This window comes from Triticum urartu, chromosome 3 (genome assembly GCF_003073215.2).
Source record: "Triticum urartu cultivar G1812 chromosome 3, Tu2.1, whole genome shotgun sequence".
NCBI classification, from domain to species: domain Eukaryota; kingdom Viridiplantae; phylum Streptophyta; class Magnoliopsida; order Poales; family Poaceae; genus Triticum; species Triticum urartu.
Genome location: NC_053024.1, coordinates 681,155,538 through 681,167,534, shown reverse-complemented (window position 1 = coordinate 681,167,534; position 11,997 = coordinate 681,155,538). Strand labels below are relative to the sequence as shown.

The 11,997-nt window shown below is 46.3% G+C and overlaps 1 protein-coding gene across 3 annotated transcripts; it reads left to right on the top strand.

The window, feature by feature from the left end:
- Positions 1-5,766: 5,766 nt before the first annotated feature.
- LOC125545895 (mitochondrial thiamine diphosphate carrier 2) lies at positions 5,767-11,744 on the top strand. 3 transcript variants are annotated; one of them, XR_007300346.1, is made up of 8 exons: positions 5,767-6,053; positions 7,157-7,273; positions 8,270-8,381; positions 8,657-8,784; positions 9,867-10,019; positions 10,524-10,661; positions 10,836-11,229; positions 11,406-11,744. XR_007300346.1 is itself a non-coding variant. In XM_048709954.1 (8 exons), exons 1-8 carry the CDS (start codon positions 5,916-5,918, stop codon positions 11,431-11,433), a joined length of 1,011 nt encoding a protein of 336 aa, XP_048565911.1. In that variant the 5' UTR covers positions 5,767-5,915; the 3' UTR covers positions 11,434-11,744. The 3 variants fall into 3 exon arrangements, 2 of the variants coding, with proteins under 2 accessions (XP_048565911.1, XP_048565909.1); XM_048709954.1 differs by having other exon boundaries at positions 10,836-11,032; XM_048709952.1 differs by having other exon boundaries at positions 5,771-6,053; positions 7,157-7,265; positions 10,836-11,032.
- The last annotated feature ends 253 nt before the right edge of the window (positions 11,745-11,997 follow it).

Below are 11,997 nucleotides of genomic sequence, written 5' to 3'. Positions count from 1 at the left end.
TATCACATAGCTCCTTTGATCTCCATCTTGGGGCTCCATGATCATCTTGTCACCGGCATGACACCATGATCTCCATCATCATGATCTCCATCATCGTGTCTCCATGAAGTTGCTCGCCAACTATTACTTCTACTACTACGGCTAACACGTTTAGCAATAAAGTAAAGTAATTTACATGGCGTTTCTCAATGACACGCAGGTCATACAAAAAATAAAGACAACTCCTATGGCTCCTGCCGGTTGTCATACTCATCGACATGCAAGTCGTGATTCCTATTACAATAGCATGAACATCTCATACATCACATATATATCATTCATCATTTATCACAACTTTGGCCATATCATATCACAAAGCACTTGCTGCAAAAACAAGTTAGACGTCGTCTAATTGTTGTTTGCAAGTTTTACGTGGCTGAAACAGGGTTCTAGAAAGAACGTTTTCTTACCTACGTGAAAGCCACAATGTGATTTGTCAACTTCTATTTACCCTTCATAAGGACCCTTTTCATCGAATCCGCTCCAACTAAAGTGGGAGAGACAGACACCCGCCAGCCACCTTATGCAACTTGTGCATGTTAGTCAGTGGAACCGGTCTCACGTAAGTGTACGTGTAATGTTGGTCCGGGCCGCTTCATCCCACAATACCGTTGAAGCAAGATAAGACTAGTAGCGGCAAGAAAGTTGACAACATCAACGCCCACAACAAATTGTGTTCTACTCGTGCAAGAGAACTACGCATAGACCTAGCTCATGATGCCACTGTTGGGGAACGTTGCAGAAAACAAAAATTTTCCTACGGTTTCACCAAGATCCATCTAGGAGTTCATCTAGCAACGAGTGATTGGATTGCATCTACATACCTTTGTAGATCACGCGCGGAAGCGTTCAAAGAACGGGGATGACGAAGGCGTACTCGACGTGATCCAAATCACCGGAGATCCTAGCGCCGAACGGACGGCACCTCCGCGTTCAACACACGTACGGTCAGCGTAACGTCGCCTTCTTCTTGATCCAGCAAGGGGGAAGGAGAGGTTGAGGAAGATGGCTCCAACAGCAGCACGATGGCGTGGTGGTGGTGGAGCTGCAGTACTCCGGCAAGGCTTCGCCAAGCACTATGGAGGAGGAGGATGTGTTGGAGAGGGAGAGGGAGGCACCAAAGGCAAGGGTGAGAGGTCCTCCCTTCCCCCCACTATATATAGGGGGCCTAGGGGGGGCGGGCGGCGGCCAAGGGAGGAATCCCTCCTCCCCAAGGCACCTAGGAGGTGCCTTCCCCTTCTAGGACTCTTCCTTTAGGGTTTCCCCCACCCTAGGCGCATGGGCCCTAGGGGAAGTGGTGCCCCAGCCCACTTTGGGCTGGATCCCTTCCCACTTCAGCCCATGAGGCCCTCCGGGATAGGTGGCCCCACCCGGTGGACCCCCGGGACCCTTCCGGTGGTCCCGGTACAATACCTGTGACCCCGAAACTTGTCCCGATGGCCGAAATAGCACTTCCTACATATAATTCTTTACCTCCGGACCATTTCGGAACTCCTAGTGACGTCCGGGATCTCATCCGAGACTCCGAACAACATTCGGGTTACTGCATATACATATCCCTACAACCCTAGCGTCACCGAACCTTAAGTGTGTAGACCCCACGGGTTCGGAAGACATGTAGACATGACCGAGATCGCTCTCCGGTCAATAACCAACATCGGGATCTGGATACCCATGTTGGTTCCCACATGCTCCTCAATGATCTCATCGGATAAACCACGATGTCGAGGATTCAAGCAACCCCGTATACAATTCCCTTTATCAATCGGTATGTTACTTGCCCGAGATCTGATCGTCGGTATCCCAATACCTCGTTCAATCTCGTTACCGGCAAGTCACTTTACTCGTACCGTAATGCATGATCCCGTGACCAGACACTTGGTCACTTTGAGCTCATTATGATGATGCATTACCGAGTGGGCCCAGTGATACCTCTCCGTCATACGGAGTGACAAATCCCAGTCTTGATCCGTGTCAACCCAACAGACACTTTCGGAGATACCCGTAGTATACCTTTATAGTCACCCAGTTACGTTGTGACGTTTGGTACACCCAAAGCACTCCTACGGTATCCGAGAGTTACACGATCTCATGGTCTAAGGAAAGGATACTTGACATTGGAAAACTCTAGCAAACGAACTGTACGATCTTGTGCTATGTTTAGGATTGGGTCTTGTCTATCACATCATTCTCCTAATGATGTGATCTCGTTATCAATGACATCCAATGTCCATAGTCAGGAAACCATGACTATCTGTTGATCAACGAGCTAGTCAACTAGAGGCTTACTAGGGACATGTTGGTGTCTATTATTCACACATGTATTACGATTTCCGGATAACACAATTATAACATGAATAAAGACAATTATCATGAACAAGGAAATATAATAATAATCCTTTTATTATTGCCTCTAGGGCATATTTCCAACAATATTTTCCATCACAATTCTTCATGTGCTTGCTCAAAATATTAAAATTTATTTGAATATATATTGGAACTGCAGTCTTGATAGCCGTTGGATCGTGACTTATTGTGTTGTCCTTCTGGTCAGTATTTGTGAGATATCTATCGACGATGGCAAGAAGGCTGTTGCTTCTCATTTCTTGGTTGTTCAGTAGTTAAGGAGCTAGAGACATATATGCATACTTTTTTTTCTTATGGGAAACTAACTGAAACATCTCTTTGGGATGAAGGTGAATACGTGTAAAAATGTTATATATATGCAATACGTGTAAAAATGTTATTTATTGTTAGGTCTTTTAGGGATTATTACAAGGTAATATGTGTAGAAATGATATATACTCCATCCGTCCCAAAATATAAGAACGTTTTTTACACTAGCATAGTGTCAAAAACATTCTTATATTTTGGGAAAGAAGGAGTACATCAATACATCCTTAAAAACGACGCGTCCATGACCATTCACTGGGGGAGAGGCAACAAGCAACAAACGACAGCACATTTGGAGCAGTGGGCACTATAACGTCCGTTCGTTGCGTAGAAAAGTCGGCTAAGGCTAGCCATAGTGGGGGTAACATAACTAGTATCATATACTTGAGACTCGCAAACATGCTTACATGACAGGAAATTAAAAAAAAGAAAGGGTTATAGTAACATAGGTAGATACCATAACATAATAAATGTTATGCTACTATGTGTCACCATGGCAATAAATAAGACCATCTATGATACTATTTTATGATATTATGTACTATAAATATAGTATTATACACTAGTATCATATGCATGATACTAGTATATATTACTCCCCCTATGACCAACTTAAACCGCGGTGAAACGCCCGAATTTGGCAAACCACGTGCGAGCCGCGGCATATGCCGCCGAGGTTCCGGCTCCGGCGTAGCAATGCAGATCAGCCGACCTACCGGATAGTGACACGTACGTATATTATGTTTTGGCACGCGACGCGAGCGCCAGCGCCGAGCACTAGCATCCGCAGCCAGCCAGGCACGTCGCCTCCAGCTCCAGAATATCTCATGCATTATTCGCAAAAAAGAAAAAAGAATATCTCATGCATCCTCCTCCTCAAATCAAAAGAATTAAAAAATAATTCGCACGGACGAGACCACGAGGTCCACGATGCGTCGTCTGCTTCTCACGAGCACTTGCTTGATACCGCTCAAAAAAAAAAACAGCACTTGCTTGATATATAATCCTCATCAACAGCATAGATAAGATCGATGCACTTCTTTTCTGGAGGGATAAGGCACACACCTTTTCTTTTAACAGTGAATATACACCTTTTTTCTTCTTTTTAGCATGACCGACCAGAGTGCAATGCGTCTGTTGTCACCCCCCACGACCAATCAAACTTCATTATTTCATTGAAGGGACCACGGTGAGAGATTCTGCCCCTGAATTTTGATTAAAAGGGACCAAAAGTCAATAATAATACGTAAGAGCAACTTCAACAGGTCGGTTAGATGGCGCTTTTGTTCGTTTTTTATTTGTTTGGGTCGGCCTGGCGGACACAAACGTCCGGCGCTGTGCTTGGATTGACGCGAGCACTCAACGCTGACCCGACCCATTTCACCGACGCGTCAAAAAAAAGTATTACAAGCATTTAAAAAAAATACATGCATTTAATTAAACATAAAAGCCGGTCACGAAGGCCGGCAAAAGTCCACATTACATTAATTAAACACTAAAAACTAAACGACACGCTGACCTAGACGTCCTCCTCGGCGGCGGCGTCTGTGTCAGAACCGGCGAGGTCGATCAACGTCGGCGCAGGGCCAGCCCAGGGGAACGCCGTGTTCCAGAGGGCGGCGATGTCGGGTTGTGCCGCCGCTGCCTGGGCCTGGCGCGCCTCCTCTTCGGCCTCGCGCTCGAGCATCTGCAAGCGCTCGCCCTCCCGGCGCTCCTCGGCCAGCCGAACGCGGCGCCAGTGGTCGAGGTAGGCTGCCTCCTACTTCTTCGTCGCCCCGAGCCAGATCGGCGGAGCGCTGACCCAATCGCGCACTACTCCGGTCTAGGAGTAGCGCTCGAGGTAGGCCGGCTCCTCCGGCTCGGCTTTGGGCAGGGACGGCGAGGTCACCGGCGGCACGACGCAGTCGCCCGCCGCGGAGAGGGCCATGGCCTCCGCCATGGCAGCCTCGAAAGCCGCCTCATCCGCCTCCCTCCATCGCTCTCCTTAATGGCCGCCTGGTAGGCGGCCTCGGCCTCCTGGTCCTCGTCGCGGACGACAAGCGCGGGCGGCGGCAGGCTGTGGTCAACATCGCGAACGCCGCGTCGCCTCGCCTCCTCGTGCTCGAAGACGAACCATCGAGCCCAGTTGGGCGAGTCGACGGCGAAGTGCGGTTCGGCGCGCTGCTCCGACGTCAGCAACGCCCGCCGGCGCAGCACCTCCTTCGCATGGGCCCTCGCCGTCCGCGGCGCCGCCGGCACTGGGATCCTCTCCGGATCCAAATGCCAGTCATGCGGCAGCGTCACGTCGGGGTACGGCAGAGGCACGCGGTGGTGCCAGTGCCACTCGGCCTGGTGCAACGACACGTTGAGGCGCTGTCTCTGCCGAGGAGCGCGCGCCGGCGCAGGGAGGGAGGGGGAATGGCGGGCGGGGGCCTTGCCCTTGCGTCTGCTGCCGATGTCGGAGAAGAAGCCCGTGTTGGCGGTGGTTAGGGTTGTCGCCGGCGTGGGGACATGGGTGACCAGATGAGGACAGGGGCCGAATGGTAGTGGATGAGGACAGCCCCGTCGCACGCCCGACAAGGACGACCGTCGTCGCTGACGCGTGACCCAAGATGGGCGGTCGTCATAAATTATGTTGACCGTTGTAGTTGGACGGTCGCCAGGTGGGAACGCAGCGAACAACGAGGAGACGCGGGGCGCGTTCGTGCCGACGAATTCCAGACACAATTTTAGGTCGGAAATGGATCGGCGCGAACGCCGGGCAGACATGATTTAAATTGGGTCGGCGCATTGGGCCGCCATTTTTATTCACACCGACCCAAACAAACGCGGGCAGACGAAATAAGTCGCTCGATTGAAGTTGCTCTAATAGTAAGGCCATAGACTAGACGCCTTTCTTCAACGGCAGGGCTCGGCTGCGGTCAAAATTAGAGACCACTGATTGATACTAGCTCGGGCCAAAAGGGATAAAAAATGTGGAAACTGAAAAAGAAAGCGCGCGATTTATGGGTCACTACAAAGAAAAGATACCGCCTTCTCCCCAGCAGAAACGGAAACGGAAACCTGGCCCGCCCGCCCACCACCGTCCCAACTCCCAAGAGCCAAAAGAGAGGCGAGAGACCTGGCCTGGCCGCCTCCTTCACACAAGCCGCCCAGCCCCGCCCCGCCCCCTCGTCCCTCTGCGCGTCGCCTTGCCTCGCGCCGCCGCGGCCGCCGTCGTCGCCATGGGTGCGGGCGCGGGCGCGGCGGAGGAGCCGTCGCAGACGCGGCGGGCGCTGGTCGACACGGCCGCGGGCGCCATCTCCGGGGGCATCTCCCGCACCGTCACCTCCCCCCTCGACGTCATCAAAATCCGGTTCCAGGTCCCCCTCCCCCTTGAACCCACCCTCCAATTTCGATTGTTTCCCCGCTGCCCAATTTGGGAGCCGGTAGCCGCGAATTCGTCGTGCCGCCAGGCTGGGGTTAGTGGGGGGAATTTTTCTGGTATGTTTCGGGTAGGAAGCCGTAGGGATCGCGCGTGCGCTGGCTGGAGGATGCGGCTGTCTCCGCGGATTCGCGCGTGCATTTGTTTGTCCCCAGGAAATTGGGGCCGGGGGCTTCAGGAGGCCCCGGGTGTCCGCGTCTGGCGCGGATTCACGACGGGCGTGGGAGAGCTGCCTGGTTTGGGGAATTTTGCGGGTGCATTTGGGCCATTCGGGAGCACACGCTCACAATTTAGTTAACCCGTGGCCATGAGGAAATTCTGGGAGCTGTTTTGTTGTTCGAGCAAGCATGGCGGGGTTTCGAATAAATTCTCTACTGTTTAGCGTACCTGGGCGTCACTGTTTGAATCATTTAGTGCTCAGTTTGATGCTAACGAAATCCGTGTCAGAGCTGCTGTTGAATTCTGATGTTTGAAGATATACTGCGAGAATCAGTATTTCTGGAGCATCACTCCGGTAAACCGCTTTGTGATGAGCTGACGCTCCTTGCTCTTAAGGATTTCCTTGGAGGGAAAATGTAGCTATCTTACCACTTTGGGATGCTGAAGAGCTGCCTCCTGTTATGTACCTTCTTAATACCATTTCTTATTACCGTCCCTTTTGTGGCTTGTTCACCCTTGATTGCACAAAGATCTGCCTATCCTTTTGCAAATGTTTCGTATTACATCACTGTTTTTGGTTTGAACACTGTTACATAAACTCAGATGATCATTTTGTGGGAGTTTTGGTTGATTGAGTTTTAGGGGTCTTATTTGTCAGAGATTGGAATATGATGGAATTTATTTTAGTTAGATACCTACTGATTACACTCTTTATACGGCAGAATAGTATTTTCTGACGTGTTTTCTTCACTAGATTGACGACTTCTTTTCTAAATCTTGACCGTTGTATTGAAGCACTCATAATTGCGTTGGATGCAGCCTAACTGTAGCAATCTATAATCATATTTTGGTTACTGATATGCTCTTCAATGCCTTTTTCAGGTTCAATTAGAGCCGACGGCAAAATGGGGTGTACTTCGGAGGGATGTCTATGGACCTTCCAAGTACACTGGACTTATGCAAGCAACTAAAGATATTCTGCGAGAGGAAGGTTTGCCGGTATCTGCTTTTCTTCAAACACTCAGCTCATGCTTTATTTAGATAAACTTGTCCATGGACTGGTGATCATTAACTTGTTTTCTCATGCTAAATGTCAGCCTTAATATTTATCTGTGAGGTTTGTTCTGTGAATCTTACCAGGCTGAACATGGGCCTAGAATTGAGGGTTACAGTCATGCTAGTTCTTAGTTGTAAATTATGCTTGGGGAGGGGAGTCCAATGCTATAGTCGGTATGGAACAATGCTAACTGCTATGATCAGTATTTAGTGGACTGATCCAATTCTTGGCGGGGTCTTAATTTAACGAGTAAATTACAAAAAACGACCACATTCGGGGAAGTGGTAACAAAGAACTGCCGTTTTGGGGGCTGGGTCATGAAATAATACTGTTCCTGGGCTGAGAGCGTTTTGACAGCGAATCTGATTACCTGGGCCTGTATGTCTGGGCTGATGTGGCGTTTCTGGTGCCACGTGAGTTTTTTACTAGTCTACCTGTACGTCCCAACTGCCATGTACTCTCCCGTCTCTCTCTAGGCGACGTGCAGCCGTGGCTCAGCGAGGCGCACAAGTCTCCCCCCCCCCTCCCCCCCCTCCCTTCCTCCCTCTTGATGGCATGCAGCCGTGGCTCAGTGACGCTCAGAAGACCTCATCATTGGTAAACGCTTCACGTCTCCTGAGGTGGGGCGCCCGAAATGTTGTCTGGCTGCTTGTGATGAATCTTCAATCCATCAGTTCTCCACGAATATATCAAATGGCTGACATGTAGTGTTATATTGCTTTTTACTTATGAGGTTATGTCATTGGTTGCTGGCTTTTTTGGGAAGTGCTTATTCCCTAGATTTCTATTCTGATATCTAATTTGCTTCTTTTTCGCCCCCGGCACTTCTTTTGGTTTATCTACCTTGGGTTTATGCATGCTCTATGTTTGATTTAAATAGTCCATCTAAAACAATTCCATGAAATATGCTCTTACTGTGCAAGATGCTGATCTTTCAGGGATTCTGGAGAGGAAATGTTCCAGCCTTGTTTATGTATATGCCATATACAGCTATACAATTCACAGTTCTACACAAGCTAAAAACATTTGCATCTGGTTCATCGAGAACAGGTATGCCCTTTCAGCTTGGTTTTCGGTCTATATTTTAAAATTAATTACAAATGTCATCCTAGTAAGTGCTTGCAGTAGATAATAGTTTTTTACCCAAACTTTTAATTTGTACAATTGATACATTATGAAATTTGATACTCCCAGAATTATATTGCTATTTGGGAATCTCATCTCAGTGAAATGAGAAATGTTCAAATCCATGTTTCAGAACTGAAGCTTTTAGTATGATTTCTCACATCTCTTTAGTACTTATCTGGTCTATTGTTTCTTCTCAGAGGATCATCTGCACTTAAGTCCTTACTTGTCTTACGTAAGTGGGGCTATCGCAGGAAGTGCAGCAACTGTAGGGTCATATCCATTTGACCTTCTCAGAACTATTCTTGCGTCACAGGGTGAACCGAAGGTAAATCTGATCTTATTTGTGATTTCTGGAACTGTTTGTTTCCTTGGAGTGTGAACATTTGAACTTAGTTGCAAACTTATGGTGCCACTAGTTTGGTTTTGCAAGATTGTAGTTAGATCCTTGGTCATCTTTCTTTACCTCGAGTACTTGTAGTGATTTGTAGTACTTCTGTACTTTACTTCCATGCCGATAGTTAGTACTCACTTTACTCATAATATGGACATATCATTGTTAGATTGCTTGAAGTTGAATCCTTTTGTTTTACGGTAGAGTTTCATTCAGTTTCATTTTCAACACAACGGACTTCCCCTTGCACCTTTTTTTGGTTTTGTCATGAAGCCCAGGCTTAATTTTTTTTCTTATTTTCTTTTCTGATCTTTTTTTAGTTTTGTGTTCCATCAAGTGTCAACTATCTGAACAAAAAAATTATTGTTCAGTTATACATGGCAAATCATTTTGTGCTAGCAACAGTTCAAGCCTTCAAGGTAGCCTTGAACAGAGAATTTATCTTCTGTACAGAACTTGAAAGAACATTGATAAATCATTAAATGAGAACACCTAGGAGCAAAGATATTGTTATTCTTTCCTTAAGGAGAAATAGCACCCAATTCTGAAGTAGAGGACTGTGACCTGAGTTGGGGGTGTATACCCACACCTCCCACCAACTGAGCTAGGCTCAGTGTACAATGTTGATTTGTTTATGTGATTCTAAAATAAAAACTGATATTTTAATTCATAATAAGAGTTTTTTTCATTCATAAACGTATTCACAATATGGAATACAATAAATCTTATAACTGCAATATACAAAATACAAGTACACTCATTGTCTTTTTTGGACCGTGCGTGATCATGCTCTTAAATATTTTTTTCAGCTGTGTGTGTTCTATCATTTTGTATTTTTTGAGATGCACATGTGAATACAAATCAAGTGTACACATTATATTACTATGCACTTATTCCCTGTGATTGATTTTTTGCACAATCATTGCAAGCCAACTGCTTGATGGATACTCTTGAGTTGACAATTCTATCATGATGCTTTCTTGTTGATTCACACAAAGTTGTATTTTTCTCTGTAGGTTTACCCCAATATGCGGTCTGCACTTGTTGATATAGTTCAAACTCGTGGTGTTCGAGGGCTGTATGCTGGTTTAACTCCAACTCTTGTTGAAATTATACCATATGCTGGCTTGCAGTTTGGTTCATACGACACTTTCAAACGTTCAATGATGGTAACAAAGCTAAACTCACAGTTTTACATGTACCCTCCAATGATTTGGAGAGGATCTATATAGATGATCTCAGCTGCGAGTTTTATCATATGATCGTATTAGATGTTGTACTCTTTCCTTAGTTTGTTATCCTTCTAGAATATGGGATATTGAGGTACCAAGAAATGCATTTTTTATGAAACACAAAGTATATGGCATGCTCATATAGGTAACAAGAAACTACTGGTGTTGTAACAATTTATTCAAGACAGGCTTTTTTTCACCAAAGAACTGGCTATGGACAGGGGTGCATGGAAGCTTGCTATCCATGTGCCCGAACCATGAGTTGGTCGCGAGATCTTATGGGTTTCACCTCTAGCCTACCCCAACTTGTTTGGGACTAAAGGCTTTGTTGTTGTTGTTGTTATTGTTATTGTAGGCTTGTTTCTTCATAAGAGAATTACACTTGATTTTTTTTCTTAACTTTGATTAGTATGTGTCTCTGACCGCAATTTTTTCCCATAGTCATGGAATAGATACAGATATGGAATTGAGGAGGATGACTCGGCATCAAGCTTCCAGCTATTTCTTTGTGGATTCGCAGCTGGAACATTTTCAAAAGCTGCATGTCACCCACTTGATGTTGTTAAGAAAAGATTCCAGGTAATTGGTCAATGAAATTTGCTGTTTTCCCATCCACATGTTTCATGAAATAAATCCCATCTGATGAAACCAAGCTGTATTATGATAGTTAAGAAATGATCACTAATATGGTTGTGAGACAATGCCGAGTCCTTGGTATATTTTGGAGCTAATATTTCTTCCAACAATTTGCAGATTGAAGGATTAAAACGTCATCCAAGGTATGGGGCGCGGATTGAGAGCAGCACATACAAGGGCATGTACCATGCCCTAACAGAGATAGTTGTTAAGGAGGGGTTTGGAGGCCTCTATAAAGGGCTTTTCCCATCGGTGGTGAAATCAGCTCCTGCTGGTGCAGTGACATTTGTGGCCTACGAATACATCTCGGACTGGTTAGAGTCATTACTCATGTGAAAGATCGCCATGCAGTATTCTTTCTCTCCTCGATTTGTTTTGAGTTGTCCATAGTCCTTCTCGGCATCTGTATTAGTAAATGGATTTGTGTCTGGAAGAGGCTGCATTTCCCTTGGATCTTGCAGCCAATTCAAGATTTTGGGAGCCTACAAAACCAGCCGGATCATTTATGCTTGTAAGCTTCTTTCATGCGATTTTGAAAACAACCTAAGTTACTCAAAATATGCAGTCAAATCCATGATTAAGCATTTGCCTTGCTAAGTATCTACTGAGCCAGGCATGCTGTTACAATTTTCTTGCATGTGCATCATGTCACACATGCAAGTTACTGAATCTGAAATTTTTTTACAGGATAGGGGCCAAGGCCGGAGTTGAGTGAGTCCTTCAATTGGATAAAGGAGCTAACAGTACCCGCATTCTCGTCATCAGCGGGAACTTTCAGTTGTTTGGAGACCGCAAGGTCGATGGAGAAAGAAAGTGCATACGATCATTCGTTGAGAGTTGATACCTGTAAAGCCTTACACATAGAGCGAGCTATTTTGCCGTTTTCTCTCCCTTAATTTTTTTGCCCCCCATCGCCTAATGTCATGATAGTGCATTCCTTGAGCTGTAACAGTGAGGCTGAGTAAAACTGATATAGAGCCTGTGACTTGTGATAAATGTCAAGAGCAGCAGGCATTTTTGTTGAGATGCAATCATCGTACGCTTGACTGCTTTTCACTTAACTGTTATCTTTGTCGATTTGCGGTTACATTTGTAGTATCTGTTTAAGCCATTTGCTTGCTTTGTTGCGTTGGTTATGTTTTTGCATGTCTCGGTACCGTGGAAGACTGGAAGTGAGTCGCTATGAATACACAAGCCTGCGCACTGCCAAGAGGTTCACTGATGCAACCTGCATTTGGTACCGGTCATGGCCTGTCTCTTCAGGCTAATGCGTCAGGAG

Bases quoted from the DNA above. Each gene is read 5' to 3' on its own strand.
- LOC125545895 (XM_048709954.1), top strand. From the start codon at position 5,916: ATGGGTGCGGGCGCGGGCGCGGCGGAGGAGCCGTCGCAGACGCGGCGG. The intron at 7,274-8,269 runs GTATCTGCTTTT...CTGATCTTTCAG, and splicing joins TGCGAGAGGAAGGTTTGCCG to GGATTCTGGAGAGGAAATGT. The intron at 10,662-10,835 runs GTAATTGGTCAA...AACAATTTGCAG, and splicing joins TTGTTAAGAAAAGATTCCAG to ATTGAAGGATTAAAACGTCA.